General features: G+C 37.8%; 1 protein-coding gene across 10 annotated transcripts in view; it reads right to left on the bottom strand.

Annotated features, from left to right (window-relative positions):
• Positions 1-19297, bottom strand: part of MCF2L (MCF.2 cell line derived transforming sequence like) — a 156319-nt gene that overhangs the window by 18678 nt on the left and 118344 nt on the right. For all 10 annotated transcript variants that reach the window (XM_077173335.1, XM_077173336.1, XM_077173337.1 and 7 more), the window contains 12 exons: positions 10504-10623; positions 9557-9673; positions 8899-9048; positions 8105-8229; positions 6283-6397; positions 5206-5325; positions 4223-4414; positions 3842-4033; positions 3029-3188; positions 2813-2883; positions 1705-1781; positions 602-668 (listed from right to left, as the gene is read on the bottom strand). In XM_077173335.1, coding sequence (XP_077029450.1) covers positions 602-668; positions 1705-1781; positions 2813-2883; positions 3029-3188; positions 3842-4033; positions 4223-4414; positions 5206-5325; positions 6283-6397; positions 8105-8229; positions 8899-9048; positions 9557-9673; positions 10504-10623 — 1506 coding nt within the window. The remainder of the gene's footprint in view (positions 1-601; positions 669-1704; positions 1782-2812; positions 2884-3028; positions 3189-3841; positions 4034-4222; positions 4415-5205; positions 5326-6282; positions 6398-8104; positions 8230-8898; positions 9049-9556; positions 9674-10503; positions 10624-19297) is intronic.

Raw genomic sequence — 19297 nt, 5'->3', positions numbered from 1 at the left:
TGAACTTGAGGAAAAAAGAATACTGCAGTGTATTTCTACAAGCAACTCAGCAGTGCTGCAATCGTGCCTCCATAAGTGTGGAGCAAAGGGAGCACCTTTGCTTCCTTGATAATTTCAAATGGAGATTTTATTACAAGGCATTCTGTTCCCACAATTGTACCTAAGACATGTGGAAGATAACTTAAAGATATGCAAAGAAAGATGTAAGAAACAACTTTTCTCCTCTGACACAGGAGCCTCCTGACACAGATTCATGTTCCTGTGCGACACATGACCGTCCTGGAACTGACCCAAGACTCTGGAAAGAACTTTTTCAGGAATTAATGATCATTACAAATCTCACTATGATTCCACCTAAATACTAAGGCACGTCTTATTTTCTGCTCAATTTTGTTTTCTAATACAAAATCCTAGTTGTATGGCTATTTCTAGGAAAAAATCACATATTGCTGCCTCTGTGAAAATATGATGAAAAAGGAAAAATGTAATGAACACATTGATTGACAAAACAAACAGAGGCTTTACGGTGGTAAGGAAAACATAAGAGAATCCATGAAATGCAAGAGATTCACTAACATCCAGAGAGAAACTTAGCCTTTACCTCAAGAACACAGAGAAGTTCTTCCACATATGCTCGTTCAGTCTCGATAAGTTCATTCATTACATGCCTGTGGACAAAAGAACGATAGTTAAGGTGGGCCTATTCACTTATGTAAAGCGATGAGGCAACATTAATTTTGTCTGTTTTTCTTCTTTACTTTGGACAATAAAAAAACTGTTTCCAGGTAATGGAAAATGTGATGTGATGTTCCATGGATATTCCTGTCATTACTTTATATATCCATATTGAGAGATAAGTATTTAAAAAAAAATTTAAATTTTTGAAAATGTGTTTGAACAGGAAAACATAAAATCTAGCAGTTTCAGTGCTGTAGTAACTGAATTGAAGCAGTAGTGTGTTTTATCATTGTATGTATAAAGTCTGGTATACTGTGTTTGCAATTACTGCAGGAGCTGGAGTTGGAGCTGCATAGAATTATCAAACAGACTTAAAGCTACACTGGTAATTTTAAATTAGAGACATTTAGGGCACCCTTTAAATATCTTGATGATGCTTTAATATCCGTAATGATCAAGCATACTTCCCCCCAAACTCCTTCCCTTGTGATTTTGTGTGGTGTAACAGAAGGTTATAGCAGTAAACAGACCATATAAGCAGCCAGTTTACAAGTAAAAATGCAAGGTCTGCTATAGGCATGCAGGTGGTACTAAGTAATTTCTTTAACATGTTTCATGCTGTTCAGTTTTTATAAAAGCGGTTTTTGGTAACACATATCAAAACTAAAAAGGACTAAAAAGAGTCCAATAAAAAGACAAAGTCCCAAAGCACGAAGACCAAATCCTTCAATAGACTTACAGGGGATTTATTACTCAAAACTGTTTAATCTCTGAAATGAAAATATGTAGTTGTCCTGCCATATCATCACCTCACTGCAGCAAAGGTAGACTCCAGTACTACCCAAACTCTAAATAATGCTGCAGACAGAAATGTCTTCCTCTGTGCACAGAGCATAGCCAATGCATTTCAAAAGTCACTGAGGGTTATTTCAGAGAAATATACTTGTTTTATCAAATCCTTAGTCAGGCTTTGCTGGAACCAAATCAGAGAAAATCCACACTTTTTGCTTATCAAAATATACTTACTGTCGTAACACAGCTAGGTTTTCTTCATCATCCATTGTAGATCCTCCTCTGCTTTGATGGAGTTCAGTCGTTTCACTCTGAAGAAGGAAACAAATAAACAATGAAAAAAATAATCATGGCATCACAGGAAAAACCACTTTACAATACAGAACTTTGTGCTCAGCACTTTTCACTGGAAAGACTGTACTCCACTAAAAATTAAGGCAGTTTGCAAGAATGCTGTGAAAAAAATTCAAGTCACCCTGAAGGTCTTGAAGCACACAATATTTGGATGTGAAAAGTTCTCCATCAAAAGCCAGTTAAGAAAAGATGGTGGTTCAAAACCCTTTTCAAGAAGGCATCAGAGCACCAGCATAATCTTGTAGGCAACACTAGCCTTAGTCTGTTTTCCAAGCTAAAAATAAGGTACTGTGCTAACTTTCTGGTTACTTCTTAAACCGACACAGAAATTCACTCCTAAAACTTTTACTGTAATGCCTAAACCTAACTATGGCTTGCTGAAAAAAGAGAGGGGCGCTGCTTTCAAGCCCTCCTTGAACTACGCCTTTTCTCTCCAAATGTTGCCAATCCTGGTCATGTGGCCCAGGCTTCCTCCTGGTGTTGTCTTTTGCTGCACCTTTGCTGAGTTGATCCAACTCTCTAACGCAGTGAGAAACTCCCTGTTTCTGTTGCTGCTGTCAGGATACTTCCCTTGCTGCAGGCAGGACAGGAAGACCATCCCCACTTGGGAATGGCAACCCCCTAGGTCAGGTGAAGCTGTCTTGGAGCCAATGACAACTACTTCTTCACTGTCAATGGTTTTAAGAGTAGCCAATTACTACTGGCAAATAAAAAATGTTTCCTGTTCATAGACCTAATATTTTGCTGCCCCTAACATTTTTCCTAATATTGCCAACTATTTACTTTACCCTCCCTCATAACCAGCCAAGCAACAAAGCAGCCCCTATTTAAACCATGTGACTGTTTCACCAGCATTACTTCAACTGGGACAATGCCATCACTTTCTCAGGAGAATTCCCTCATACTTATTTAGAGCTCCTGAATATTCTCTTGTACTATGACTATTTCAAGTAGTGCATGTGTGAAAAATGCAAAGTGATAAAAATACCTTTGCTTTTCTGTAGTTTACCCTCCGAAGTGCACTGCTTTCTGAGTTGGACACGTTTTCTCTTTGGAGACCTAAACATGTAAACCAGAACCAAACAGAAGTTAGAACTGGATCAGATCTGACACAGATGTTCATGTAACCACAAATTGTGGCTGGAAGTTTCTTTAAGTTTCTCAGCATAGCACAAAAAACTAAAGGCTAATACAGATAACTTACCTGGAGAGGTACAAGGAGATTTTACAAATGCTTCAGGCCTTGGAGCAACTGGCTGAACAGGACGTGTCTGCTTAGCTGCCAGCTTCTTAAGACTTACTTGCCGCTTTTGAAACATTTCTTCCATACTTTCTTGCTTCTGGAAAACCTTTTGCACATGGTCCTACAGTTGCCATGGAAATAAAAACCAACTTGAATTAAAAAATAATTTAAATAATTTATTATAATTTTTAAATTCCTGTCAAAGACCTATCAACAAGCTACACTGACATCTACAGCATCTACAGCATCCTGATTTGAAATTGCAATTACTTTTATACCACAAATAGAAATGTTACACTAACTCTTCCCTCTTAACAAGGTGTAATCTGAGATTTTGTGTGTTTACTATCAAGAAATCTGAGATTCAAGTTTCAATTTAAAAAAAAAAAACTTTTTTTTGACTGTCTAAAGGTTATTTACATGAAAAGACCAACCATGAAGAAAAGGAATATATTCTCAAGTTCTAAAAAAAAAAAAGAAAAAGCACATTTTTGCTATGTAAGAAAAAAAAAAGGTATTTCAAATACTCACTTGGGAGATTTTTTTTTAAAGCAATTTTACTATCTGAAAAATTAAAGTATTTATGAAAAGTCTCTGAAGCCCTTGGTGCTTATCCAAAGATATGCTGAGACTCAGGCACAGAAATGTATTGGCTTTCTAGTTCACAGGTATAACTCCTAGTACTGATTATTTAGCTTTATCAAGGGCAGTACAAGAGAGCAATTCTAGAATGAACAAATGGACACAAAGACACAGATAAACATCTTTTGGTACCTTTAGGTCTTCATTGAGGATGTGAGCATACTCTTCATAAATTTTATTCAACTCCTTGATTTTATTGCCAGCACCAGTATCCAGGAACTTCTCAATCTCCTGTAGCGCTGATTCTGCACCATCCTGAGACTGACACTTATCTACTGGCTGGGAAGCCAGCAGGTAAATTCCTTCATCACACCACTTCATGGACTAGAAACAGAGAAGAACAGGCTCAGAATGCACCAGTGTCAGCATCACATACTAAGAGTCTAAAACACTCAACCTTGTCATGTATTCAGCTAAAGAGAAAACTTCCAGCCCACTGAGATAACGTTACCTACCATTATGACAATTGTTTGCCTGAGGTTTTGGGAAACAGCTGTTGCATACGACATTTACCTTCTCTAGTAAGTCATGCAGTTCCAGGGATTTGTTAAGAAGTTTTCTCCTCCGTTCTATTTCAGTAGTGAAGGCATCACAGAGATGATGAAGTTCACTGCATTTTGGAATAATGGAGTCCACAGCATAATGATTGCTTTGAATAAAAGCATCACGCTCTGAAGCTAACATTTTGGCTTTTGTTACAATTTCCTAAGAAAATAAGCACTGATTAAAGTACATCTTTCCTTGGATCAAGATCAATGAAACAATTTTTACACAGTGAAATACACATATTGATATAGAATACATCTTTAGTTCATATCTGCCTTGCTTAATAAATCAAAGTTATTTCCTGTCTTTCCAAATGCCCAAGAACCTTCATGTACCAGAGTACCTCAGAAATAACAGTGAGTTTAATCACAGTGAAGGAACCACTGTCTTTCTATGCCTTATCAGCAGGGTCTGTGTGTGTATGAATGCAATTTGGGGTACAGCAACAATCTGAATGCAAATTAAAAAAAACCAATCTCAGCCTTAAGACCAACAACCTCACTTAGAGAGCAATTTGCTTCATTGTGAAGCACAGATCAGAAAAAGGCTCCCTTTCTATATTGTTCAGTGTATGTTTCTGTTGGCCATCTTTATTGTACATTCAATACACAGCTTTCTTATTTGTAAGATTTATTGAAAGACATGGCTTTAATAGGAATGGAAGTGGCCCCTTGATCAGTAAATGCAAAACTTGGCTATGTAGACACTTCATGCAATTCTTACATGAAGCAATCACACTTTGTGTCTGGTCACTCTGCTCTTTATTGAGGGATGTCCAAGAATTAATCTGCTCCAATGCTTAAAGACTTATTTCAGATTCCTTCTGTATGTTACCTGAGACATTGATTCTGTCTTGTTGTCAGCTTAAGCTGATACACTCAACAACCAAATCCCATTCCCCTCTGCACGTGCATTGTCATAGTAGAAATTGAAATTTGCAGATTTCTTACATCTGATTTTTCTTTAAAGTTGGCAAGATCTTTCAAAATATGCTCCACATGTGAACGGCTGTTTCCCACATCTGTGAAAGCAGACAGTCTCTCAGACACAATATCCAAAGCTGCTTTGACCTGAAATGAGACACAGCTATGTATGAATGAAGAGACCTCCACCTCTGCAGAGACCCACCTATTACATAGGTGATAGCCACTATTTGCAGTCAGGTGACTCACATTAGGTGGTTACTGGGGCAGAGACAAAGCACCTTTTTTTTTTTCAGCCTACCTCCCCCCTCCAATTAAAAAGGAAAACAAATACAAAGAAAAGGCAGTGAAGTAATTCTGTTGCTTGGAACTGAAAAAGATGCAAGAAAAAGATGCAAAGGAAACATTTATGATCTTGCTTTTACCAGATGACAAGGACGCAAAGTGACATTAATGTTAACAGCAGACCATGAGGGAGAGGTCCCCACTCCAGCAATTGTTTTAGAGACAGAAAAATGCTTGCAAGAGTGTTTCTGAATGTTGCTCTTGTGGAGACACAGGGGCTATGCTCAGAGATCAGCTACACCAGGATAAAGGGTCTGTAGGTGTCATCGAGCACATGAGTTAAACAACATGAGATCAGAAACTGGCTGTGAAAATTGTAGTGCAGCCTCCACCCAGCTTCTAACACTATGGTTGCAACTTCCCACCCACAGTGTTGGAGACAGTTTTCATAAAATTTCAGCCAGAATGTTTAGTTGAGACTTGGTTCCATAAAAGGATCTATTGGCAAGATGAAAGTGTTGCAGCAGCATTTTATGTTTCTGTGGTACAGAACAGGTTTCAAAGGACTTTTTGAATGCTTATACACTACTGGGTGCATGGAAAAGAACTTCCTAAGACTGTAGAAAAAAAAAAAATGTTATGTCTCTATGGGCAAGAATCCAAACTAGTAAAGATAGCAGTGTCAAGTAAGGGCAAGTACAAGAAAAAGGCTGGAGAAAGCTTGCAAGTACATACAAGAACTATAAAATCAAGAGCAGGAAGCATTTTCTGAATAATTTCTGTGTTACCAAATATTGACTGCCACCAAGAAGTTCTCACCTCTCTGAAATTCTGTTCAAAATTCCGAAGGCGCAGACACTGCTCTAGTTTTTGCTGATGTTTCATCCAAAACTCATCAAAGGCGGTCTCCGTTTCATGTAATTGAGCCAATAGCCTTTAAAAATCAAAACAAAACACATAAAAAAATACTCTAAGAATGATGGGTACAACCTTCAAGGGACAATGTAATCCTCTACAGTAAATAAAAAAAAGCCTCCCCAAAGCAGTATTTTTCAGGTCAAATAAACTGGATACAGGAAACATTTTTTGTATCACACAGTATCATTTTCCACAATAACACTGATGTAAAAAACTGAAACTCAACACAAACATTAATTTCTGGAAAATGGGCAAGTGCTTATTTTAAGCACCTTCTCAGCTTTGGCCTGGGGACATGGGGAGCTGAGGCTAACATACATAAATATGCAAATGTGTGTGGGTTAACACTCAGAGGAACCCAAGCCTTAGGCTAACAGGAAAAGTTAAGGTAAAAAATTTGAACCGCTATGACCAGGCAGCTGCCCTTACATTTCATTCTTTGGAGCAAAGCTCACTATAAACCTGAAGGCCATTGCTCCTTTTCTTCCAAGCAGAGTAATTAATTAAATATCATAGGCAAGTGTACAGCAGTACTGTGATGAGGAAAACCTTCTTTGATTATAATTCTGGCAAATGTGTTAAAACTTTCACTTCTTAACTTACGTTCTATAATTGTATTTGACAGTATGATATCCCATGGACTTTATACAGTGCATTTTGCTGTACTTAGACTACATGTGGGGAAGGCAACCCATCAGAATTTTAATGAACTTTTGTCTTTAACGCTACAGAAATGAACTCTGAATTTACAAGTTAAAACCAACAAGAGAAAAGGCAGTGACACACACAGAGTTTGTTCCAATTTCCGTCAGATATTGTATTGAATAGGAATGTTATGGATAAATGAGCAACCCCCACCCTGATTGTCTTTGGATAGCTGATAGCAACAGTGACCAAAAAAGTGACTTCTGCCAAGCTTTGTGGATTGGAATGGACAGTTATTTGGAAAGAAAGCTAGCCTGAGTGTAACAGAAACACAGAATGACAGACAAAAAAAGAATGCAGAATGCAGCCTGGGGGAAATGAGCTATGCTTTCATAGCTTTGTGAAAATTTACATCTGTGCTACAGTGATATAATGTCTTCAAACCTGGCAGTAATGTGAGGGGGGTGTGTATGTGGCAGGCAGGGAGCAGAAGAAAACTATACCTATTACTTATATGCCCAGAGGAAGCACATAGGAAATCGGTGCATAGATACTTCAAGAGTGGTGTACTCCCTAACAGCCTTTAAAAGCTACTAACAACATTGATAAGTTAACAGGTTTAAAATAAAAAAAACCCTCCCACTTCAAAGATAAATGGACAAATCTACTGAAAAGAAGAGACAGATCACTTCAGTCTTCCACTCATGCCCTCTGTACAGCCGCAAAATTTCTTGGATTGCACTTCAGTTTCTAAACAAAGCATTGATATTCTTTAAAATAAGGAAAAGATACTCAAGTATAGAGTCCAAAAGTGACAAAAATGAAAAAGAGAACAGTGTAGTGTGGTATCAGAAGTCCAATCCCATTTTCCTTCAGCCAGGTGACCCCGCAGTGGGCTTTAGGGGGTTACTTTGTTCAGGACAGATCTGACAGCAGAGGAGTAGTTTCTGAGATTATTTCTAATGTTCACATTGAAACATTTGCTTATTTTCAAAGCATAAATATGGAATTAAATATAGAAGCTGGGGGGGATCAAAAAAGCAGAAAAGCAGCATATTTAGTATTTCACACCTCTCACCTTTCTACTGTTGTTTGATTGTCTAGCTGATCTTGATTCAGTTTGTAATCAGGATTCTCAGTAACTGGTTTTGTAATACTTCCAAGGATATCATCTCCCTGTTCTACTGCTACCCTGATGTCCTCCTACAAAACAAAAGAAAAACCCCACACACTGTAGCAGCATGTTGGTTTTTTAAGCAGAATTCACAAGGCACTGAATTGAAAGAAGGATTTCAATAGCATTCGAGCAAGCACAGTTTTATTAAAAGCAGTGGCTGACAACAGACAGTAAATGATAAATGTCAGCTTCTTCCATGTTTACCATCTGAAGACCCCAGTGTAACTGAGTTAAATTTTCATGGTAGACAGCCTTCCAGTGTAGCTTTAGGCTACAAATATCTCAAAAATGTTAGATGCACAGTTCTGAAACCACCAAAGAGCTTTCATTTAATCCTTTTTGAAAGAACATTTGTTCATGCTTCAAAAGGCCATATATTTTAATATGCATGCAAATACAATCAAATTTCCTGTTGCAAACAAAACTACAAATTAAACACACCACTACTTACAAAGAAATTACTGTTTCTCATACAACCCATTATGCATTTGTACATACGTAAACTTAGTTTCAAGAAATGCCATTTTTCAATGCAAAAAGGATTTTTAACATCAAAAAAAAGCAAGCTCAAAAAGATATCATTGGTTCACATTACTACTGTCTATTAGGATTGTCCATATTTTCCATTAATATTGCTAGCTATAAATTAAAAGACAGTTTAACTAGAAGACAGCATCTCTACAAAATTTACGTACCTTCATTTTGTCCTTCTTTTCTGTGTGTGTTGCAAGAAGGGAGCTGGTTGATTGCACATCATTTGGTAGTTCTGTTTCAGCCAGCTCAGTCCCAAAGGACTGAAGAATCTGAGCTGTTTGCTTAACCTTTTGGGCGAAACCTTCTATAGCCTTTTGGAATAAAAAGCATTAAAGATGTTTTGTGTTCATCACACACATATGTACAAACAAACACAAGCACACAAAATATAACTCTCAAAACAAACCCAAACAGATGAATTACAAGACTGAAAAATGGCCAAAGTAGAATTTTGCAAGCAACAGATACCGTCACCATTAATTCCTTAATTGTATATTTTTCTTAGGCTTGTATCAGGTGTATCTTCTTCATATTTTTATAATCTGGAGTTATTTTACAATTTGAGCTTTTTCTTTCCTGTAGCAAAACCAATAAACCTCAACACAATAACACACTGTAGTTCCTTCGCTCCAAGTGTTCAGAAAACCCCTCCCAAGTTATTACTCATATTATTTCTCTAAGATGACTAAGTACCATTGGGAACATCTTCTCACACTGAGCAAGTCAACTTGCATCACTTGGAATTTGTTTTATAAATGACAGGGTATAAAACAGAAGGGTTCATTAAGCTGAAAAGTTATAACAAAACCTAAGACTTACAGTGCGACGGGACAGCCATCTGTTGTGGCAGTAATCCAGGGTGCCACCAAGATCTTCTGTTAATTGTGTCTTATCAATGTAACCCTGCAGTTCTGACACTGAGCCCAGCATTATGATCTGCAGCAGGACAGAAAAAAAGTGAACGTGATCAGTGGTGACAAGTCCCTTGTTAATGATTCTGAGCCCCATCCTTCAGACACCGACAGAGAAGATGCATTTTTTAATATAAAAGTGAGAGATGGAACTGTTTCCTGTGGGTATAGAAACACAAATTTAACAGTTCTGTCAGGTGAAGATGATGTAAATGTAAACGACTGAATATGGACATGGGCATCAGGCATATTAAAAAAAAAAAAAGCTTATGGATTATACAGCGTAACACTGCCAGATTTTTTTTATCTTGTTAAACTGTACTTGGCTATTTTCTAAAAGCAACATTCATTTCTTGTTCATTTTTCCTTGTTATCCTGGGTCTGCAGGACTGAATAATAGTGCCTACATGGATTTGTCATGTAAGCACTGGGTTCCCAAAATAAATGAAAGATGGGGGGAAATTTTCTTAAAGACCATCTTTCCCCCTTGCAATTTACATCTGGTAAGTACAGTAACTTCTATATCATCAGCATAAATAGTTTCAAATTTTATTTTAAAATATAAAAGCTGTACACTTGTAAACAAAAGTACAATCTGTGGGTTTACTGGCAACATAATAACAGGCATCCATTGTACATTTGCTCAAGTGACAGAAACCATAGCATTTGTCCATGGGAAATGCATCTGCTTCAATATTCACATACTCTTTCAAGAAAAAGCCATCATGAATTAGCTAAAATTGCTAGAACTGCCTCTAAGCATGGCTTTTTGTTGAGGCTTCTTTGGTCCTCCTTGGCTACCTTAAGTACTTTTACAGATTCTTGGTAGTAAAGTGAAAACAGAGGATTACTTACAGGTACTTTCATTTTAAGCTCATCTTTGTTGAATCTGAAAGCAATGTCCGAGAGAGCTCGATGAAAAAATCCTGTTGGGCGCAGAACGAGGACTAATTGCAGGTTTCCTGGGAAAGATGCCTGCAAAGCAAGTTTAGCCTGTTATTTTCTGTGCCTCAGCTCCAGAAAATATTTTTGGACAAGGAGAAGCCCCTGATAAACCACAAACTAACTGCATTAAAGGCCTCCCATAATGGGGTGACCAATCATATTGTTGCATGGCTAGTACAAAGAACTTCTTTCAAAAGACATGTACTTGTCTTTGGGAACAGGGATCTATTCTCTTGGAATCAATTTTTTTTCAGGGCTGGCTTGTACTGCTCTTCAGCTAAGATTACAACCTACCCAAGGAGGCTAATGAACAAACAGCAGTGGCTCAGTATTTTTTTAACAGCAAGACTTTCATGGTTACTTCATCTTCACTTTAATAGAAGGTGCCAAAGAAACCTCCATCATTCTGTAAAAACCTAACAACAAATTTCTCATTTGTGCATATACTACCTTCCCAGTTGCCTACACAAGTTTTTGCCACAGAGGATGAATTTCTCAGGCAGTAACTTAAAAAAAAAACTTTAATTTGGCTGACAAAAATAAAAATCAAGCATAAAAAAATCTCAGTTCTCTTTTTCCTCATCAACTTCCAACTAGCAATATGATGGATCTTTCTCAGTTCTACAACAGGTAGAGGGAAAACAGAAGATAGAAGAAATTTTAAAAAATATAGCATTAAATTATTGAAAATCAACCTCTGCTGTGGCAGAGATTTGCATATTTGGCATTGAGCCACTCTTGGAAACATTCTCCTCTATTCAGTATTTCCACTGTAGGGAGGCAGTGAAATTCACGAAAGAAATGATCATTATAATGATTAAGTATGCAATTTTCTTCATTATACTGTTGGAAGTTATTTCACTTTTCTAGCAAACTGGTTTACCAGAGGGAGATAAAAAAGCCAACCACAAAAGCCCCACTGACTGAAGGAGCTGTTATGCTATGCTCTGTTCCAAGCCTACTGGAACTGTTAGTATCTGGAAGGTTAAAGAGTGATTTAATAACAATTTTGAGGTTTCCAAGGGTTCCAGGTACTTAGCATTAGAAATTATGAATTTTTAAAGGGAAAAGTAGTTTAACACTTTTCTGGAAAGCTTCAAGATCCATTGTGGTTCCCCAGATATTCAGTACACAACCAAGATTTCATTTGTCTAAGGAACCTTAAAGGCTTGGGCTTCTCAATCTGCCTCCACCTCAGTGATGTCCACATTTTTAGAAAGTACAGTGGTGCAGTTCCAAAGGAGTCTGATGGCTGGGAACAGAAACCAGGTAATTCTGAGTGCCCTCACTAGCTCCTCAGCCTTGCACTCTAAAATTCACTAAAAAAAGTGCAGCCTATGAAGTTACTAACCCATAGTTATCAGAGGAAAAACTTTTCATAGAAAATTTCTGACTGTATTCAGAAGAAAAAGAAAAGATTATACTTTTCTTACTATTTTTTCTGAATTACCATACAAAGCAAACCCACAAATTTATTTCAGAGCATTAAAAGAACAGACAAAAAAAATCTTCAATTAAATCTCCTGGATAAGACTTTTAGAATGACAGCTGTATTTACTTCTCTCATTCAACAGACATGTCAAGCTATTTTGTGCCTGTAACAGAAGTGTTCAGTCCAACTGAGCAGTTATTTTTACCTTTAACTTCAAAATGTGAAGTTTATTCAGTGGCAATGAAATATTTCAGAATAAAAATGATAGAAGAGATATTTTTTAGGTAACATATTTTGAAAAAAAATAAGGTGCCTCCTTGTGAGACATCCACCCCACCACATGATGTCCTGACCCACTGTCCATGGCAGCCAATATCTGCAACCCATTTAGCCTTACTTGGAGCACTGGGAAATGCCCTGGACAGAGTGCTAGATGATATCGAGGCTCCCTTTCCCCACAAAAGATGGTCTTTCAAGGTCCCTCCCAACCCAATCTGTGATTTTATGACATTTAGGCTATTACTGAAGCAGACAGCAGTACCCAAATGGAATCTAATAGTAAATTTTTCTGGACTGTCTACTAGGTCCTATGAAACAGAGTTTAATTGCATGATGAAATTAAGTATGGTGTTCAATTCAACGAAAACAGAGAATATGCACTGCAATTATTTTGTATCTCCATGTGTCAACCCAAAATGATGGTGTTGAGGTCAATAAAGTCTTGGTATCACTTGCATTCCCATTCAAAACCTGTCAGAAATTTCCCTTCTCTCTGAACAAAAGCTCAAATTCTAGATTACTTTGACTTTGTCTACTGTATAAACAGGTCTCCACTAGTCTGTCTCCATTTGGTTTTGTTTCTTTCTTCAAAAAAAACTCCATGCCTTAAAAAGTGATGCCTCCTTCCCTTGTTGTGGCTAGGAGTAAAATCTGCAAATTAATTTTTGTGAAACAAGAAAGGGAAGTTGTGCTACAGTAAACAACGTCGGACTTGTGCCAGCTATTACAGTTTATCAAAGGTTGTATCTGCACTGCCAAAATACTACTACTTTTCCTAACATTTTTTTGCTAAAGCCCTGGTGACTTGCAGAGACAATGCTATGATGTAAGAGATACTCCACAGATGCCTGGGAACTTCATTGACCAGTCAACTTCACCCTGAACACTGGAACAAAACAAAAATCCTCTGTTCCAGCCCAGCAGCATATTTGTTTGAAGCCATTGTATGCTAACCAGACAACAAACAATGACTTCTCAATAATGCTTTGCTAAATGTTAAGCACCAAAAAATATTCATGTTATGTTTAGCAGTGCTATCAAATAAAGTGTCTTCAAGGACTGTTTCACTGAAGTCAATGAACCTTACTCAGATTTGTTGAAGGGTTTGTATGTTCAAAAACTGGGTTTTTTTTTTTTCCCCAAAGTGTCTTTCTTTACTAGATTAATTATTATTAACAGTACCCTCAGCATCTTGTCTCAAATATTGAATTTATCTGATTTAATGCCAATGCAAAAGAGACTAGGAGTCATGTTTTTCATATTCTCTGCAAAAATTAGGAGAGCCCAGCCCATATATTCATTCATCTCTCTTGCATTTGTTTGATATTTCATGACAGTCATGGGACTAGTTTTCTATCTGCTCATCTCCTTCACTTTCTCATCAAGTCAGATCAATGCCAATTCTAAAGAGAAAAAATGTAGATGTGCACACTGTTATCAATTTTTGATTAAACCTGATCAAATCAAGAATTTGTATACAGCACAGCCCCAGGATCAAAATGTTCCAATACACTGAGATCTTTGTTGCCCTACAAGTATCCTGAACCTAGAATAAGGGGAAGAACCTTTTCTGGCTGGACAAAATGGGGAACATTCTTAAGTTCTCCAGAAAACCCATTAATAGTTTCTCAGGAGCAGGTTAACCTGCCTGCTTTGAGGCATCTGCTTCTCAGGAACGGGGAGCATTTCACTGCATGCCCCAGGTTTCTGGAAAGGGGAAAATGTATAGACTGAACCCAGGTGAGTTTTGGGCAAAATGCAAAATCAAGTTACCATAGAATCACAGAATGGATTGGATTGGAAAGGATCTTAAAGATCACTTATTTCTAACACCCCCCTGCCCCCAGGGCAGGAACACCTTCCACTGGAGCAGGTTCTCAGGTGCTCATCCAACCTTGCCTTGAACACTTCCAGGCTGAGGCATCCACAACTTCCTGGACAACCTGCTCCAGTGCCCCACTACCCATACAGTGAAGAATTGCTTCCTAACATGTAATGTCTCTCCTCATTCAGTTTAAAACAACTCCCCCTTGTCCTACTGCTATCTGCCTATGTAAAGTCTCTCTCCCTCTATTTTATAAGCCCCCTTTAAGTACCAAAAGGCTGCAGTGAGGTCTGGCCCAGAGCCTTCTCTTCTCAACAACCTCAGTTCTCTCAACCTGTTCTCATAGGAGAGAGGCTCCAAGACCTCTGATCACCTTTGTGGCCTCCTCTGGACCATGTGTTAGTTGCACTATCATTTTTCTTCACAGAAATTACTGGCAGAGAGGCTGTGTGTATCACCAGTACTGACCCTGAAGTTAAGCCAGCTTGCAGAAATATTGTGTATAATATGTGAGCCATCAAAGAGCTAATGCTTGACTGGGTTTTAGTAGTTCTGTCTTAAAATATTTGGAAAAAAAATAATTTTCATTTTATGAAAAGCTTCAAAATACCCACATTACCAAACTCTGGGGTGCTGTTTTCCTTTCTGCACTGATTAGTATGCCATAAGCCACAGAGCACTTCTTTCCAAAATACTTCTGTATATAAAGGGCTTAATAACTACTTGCTTACCTATTTAAGACTGTTTATTCCTGGCTAAAATGAACAAGTGCCTTACACATAATTCTTGTCACAAAAGAATCTTGAATTAAATCAGTTCATAAAAAGAGCAGCTTGAAATCTAGTTTTAAAAACATAGGACTGTTTTGCATTAGATCTATATTTAATGCTTGCGACATTATGGTCCTGCTTTCTGAGTTTAAGTGACTCACTTCTGTTTTCACATATTCAACAAACACATAAAATAAATAAAAATGGCTAAGTACACAAGGATAACTGCAAAAGTGCCTGCATTTGAAGTAGTCTCAAAACATCCAAGGCAATCAGACAAAACCATACTGATCTCAAAATAAACGTACTCATTTATCATTTACTGTACTCATTCATTACAATAGCCACAAAATTAATACAAATACTGTTCCAGCTCCATCATGCTGCCAAGTTCTAGTCTTAAATCCAAGCAAAATGAGAAACATGACTGGGGCTGAAAGAAGAGCAGTGTTTTCAAACTTAAGTCATATAAAGTGTGAAGTGTCACTACTTTTCAGGACATGATGCAAAAAGCTAACTAGAAACTGGGCTAAAGGGAAATACCTATCCCATAACAGTGCCTTTCATGGGGCACCACTTAAAAAACATATCTTTTCTACATCAAGAACTCACTAAGAAACTCAACATCTCTACAAACGAGGCCAAAGAACTCAAAGTTGGATTACTGCAATTCATCATTTCTCACCTTGGATATCAAACCAGTAAGATTCCAAATGGCACAAAAATGGGACTGCCTGACTCCTGCAAGGTTTAGGCTGGTATTACAAAATCAAAGAATCAATTAGGTTGGAAAAGACCTCCACAATCATTGAGTCCAACCTAAGCATTCTGGTGTGCTGTGTCCATTGGCTTCAGGTTTCTTCCTGCCAGACAGCAGTCTTGGCCCTGATCTTCAAAGAAATTAATAGGCTAAGCCAGTGTTACACTGAAGACTGCATTTTGATTTATGAACAGCTAAGAAAAGCAGTGCTGTGGACAAGGCAGTCCAAAACAAAAGGCATGAAATCTGCACGCAGTGCATCCTTAATTAGGGGTGGCAAATCACAAAGCAGACTTCTTTTCCAGGAGGCAGAATAAAACTCATCTCTTGTCACATTTAGAAAGGGCTGCAAAGTTTTGTAAATGGATAAAAATTCCTCACCAACAAAACAACCAACCTCCATCCTAATGCTTACTCAAGAGCAGTTGCCCACAGGTACGTTATTCCCTACGCACCAAGGAAGTTTATTTTCCCTGGGTTGAGGTTGATGAATGGCTATGGTAAAACTTTAAATGATATTGAGTGCAAGTTTTTTGTTTGTCTAAAAGAGTGAGTTCACACTGCAACCTTTCCCTCTAGATGGAGGAAGACAATGTTGACAGGACAACAAGAAACTAATACAATGTAATGACACCGACTTCATTTTTAAAAGAAAATACACTGGAACTGTGAAGATAGCAGTGTGAAATCCTAGAACACATTGATCAGTAAAAAGCCTTGCTCCTACAACTGTGGATTGAATATTGCTTGTTTGGGTATGATAACATTAGGAGAGAAAAAAAAAGGATAAAAAAGAGTAATTTTTGACTGCATGGAAAGGACAAGTGGATCAGTTTGTCTGGCATTTGTCATTCACCCAAATTCAGCTGGGACAATGCAGAGCTGCTTTACCAGCCACCATGACTGCTCCTCCTTGCACACTTATCCATGAGACTACGTAATTGCCACAGGAGCTAAAAGGTTCAGCAAGGTCTTGCATGTCTCTATACTCTGAATACTATGTTTTACTGAAAACAGGACATTCTAATATAAATTTAGAAGAATCATCACAGGTGACAGGGCAAAAAGCTGAAAAAATTTTGTATCCTCAAACAATAATGTATTACAAGTGAACAATTTGCAACTACTAAGTTCAGTATTTTTCTTGTAAGAACTTTCAAATTCTACTGTCTCTCTAACAACACGACAATTTGCTGTCAAGACTTCACACTTAACATTAAACTTGGCTCTTGGAATCTCTACCAGAATTTCACGTCTCAGCCTGACTATCCCAATAGACCAAATTCTTCCTAGGCTAATAAGTTCACTTCAGCTAAATCAAGTGAGAAATAAAAAGAATAATGTTGTTTGCAGTGTCTCTTAAGCCACAGAGCCTGCATTCTTGTGCTTGCTCACAACAACATCCTGGGCTGCCTGCTCATTGCAACTTCATCAAGTAGAATAAAACAATAGCAAAGTTTGAATGCCTGGGCATGTTCTTGCCACAATCTCTGTCACATCCCAGGAAAATAAATGTCATAGTTCAGCCCTGGACTCTGGCTTTGCTCTCAGTCCCCCTGCACTGCATGTGCTGCAGCAGCAGTCACCCTGGGCAAGCAGTGCAGTCACTGGCCTTCCACTATGTCTGCAAAAATAGGGTTAACCTCACCTCCAAAGTCTTGACTACAACAACCTTTAAGTATCAGCATGAAATACAGATTCAGCTCATCATTGCTCATTTTCTGCTCATAACCCTAACAACAAAGAAGGAAAAATGAAGCTTAGAAATTTTTAATAATACATTTTTCACAATAATTTCAGCCTGAAACAAAACATTTTGTTACTTTTGTTTCAAAACATACTTCCAATACCCACTAGTACAAACCAAATGCGTATGAAGAGTCTTGAAAATAACAAGAAATAATAATAACAAATCCATGCTAATATGAATTTCTGTTTAACAGCTGCTCAGTGCTTACAAATACATGTCCTACAGTTGCCAGGGTATTAGTGATGGGCAGATGCTCCAGCCAGGATATTCCTGTCAGGCAGTGCTCCAGCCATAGCACTCTATACTGGCAATTCTGATTTCACAAATCAAGAGGGTTAACTCCCTCAGGATGATTACAGAAAAAACAGGTAAGATGGCAGAAATGATAAAATAAACCGACAGCCAAAGCTCTCATCTCAAATAACATGAGACTCCTGTCTTCACACACAGCAATAAGCTTCAGCAATAAAAATAAAAATAATTAAAAAAAAAAAGGGAAATGGCTTCAAATTGAAAGGAGGTAGGTTTAGATGGGACAGTAGGAAGAAATTATAATTATTTACTGTGGGGATGGCAAGGCTCTAGAATAGGTTACTCAGAGAAGCGGGAATTTCTGATGCCTGGAACTGTTCAAGGCCAGGCTTGGATGGGGCTTTGAGCCACCTTATCTAGTGAAAGGTGTCCCTGCCCATGGTAGGGGTGTTGGAACTAGATGATCTTTAAGGTCCCTTCCATCCAAACCATTCTGTGATTCTGTGATTGAAACTACCAGAGCCATCAGGCTTTCAGACATCGAGCAGTCTGGATAGCCCAAATAACTCAGATGCTTCAAAACCACCAAAAGACAATTCTGAATTGAAATTGAAAACCATCAAAAGACAATTCTTGTTAGAAACACCAAACAAGTGGAAATCTTCAGTTACCCTTGAGCCATTCAAAAGAAATCTTTGTCTATCAATAGGACCTCACTAATTTGGCACAATATTTGTATCTTGTATATTTGGCTTTGTGTTTTTGTTAAACAACAGACAGCTGAAATGCATTAGATTTGATTTATATCAAATACTATAGCAAAGATATGATGATCAAGAGCAAACAATTCTTCACTACATCTTCTTTTGGAATAGGAACACAAAATTTTCAAGTGTTCAGGGCTGATGTGACTACAGCTGAAGCCCAACAGGAGGACTGCTATAAATATATATACATGGGTACAATTGAAAGCCAACACTGTTGCTGTTCAACAGAGAAGCAATATAAAAAATCCTGCCTTTAACAGATTAGACTTCAGCTAAGAAGCATGATTCTTCTTTCAGAAAAAGCTCACAGAAGAATGAGAAAAGCTGAGAAAAGCTGAGAAAAGCAAAATAACCCATCAGCTGCAGTAGTGCAACTGTGCAGTGCTCCTGCACTTAACATCCTAAATCCCTTAGGCACCAACACCATCACGACAGTGACAGACCCCTTAGAATGGGGAATAGTTGCTCACTTCTGTTCACTGTGCTTCAAAGCAAAGTAACACACACTGGAGGAATGTTACCATAAATGTTATCATCACAGCCATAAGCAACTTGTCTGCAGTTGCTCCCTAACCCTCACAACCCCAATTATGCAAATAAAAGGACCATAATCTGGGCAATACTTATCTGTTCTTGAACAGAAACTACAGCACTGACTTTTGAGAGATGCCAAACCTCCAGATAGAGGCCTTTTACTTCAATCATCCTAAATTATGCTGCTCTCAGTTTTCACTACTGGGATCTACTCAATGCTGCATCTCAAAATTTCAAATTGAGCTGCTAAAGCAAATTTTGCTGATACTTTAATGTATTTTCAATGTTTTAACATTTCTACCATGATTATTGTGTAAAGAGTTGTATTGTGGGAA

Source organism: Agelaius phoeniceus, chromosome 2 (genome assembly GCF_051311805.1).
Source record: "Agelaius phoeniceus isolate bAgePho1 chromosome 2, bAgePho1.hap1, whole genome shotgun sequence".
NCBI lineage: Eukaryota > Metazoa > Chordata > Aves > Passeriformes > Icteridae > Agelaius > Agelaius phoeniceus.
The sequence above is the reverse complement of the archived record's forward strand: the minus strand, read 5'-3'. Positions and strand labels throughout refer to the sequence as shown.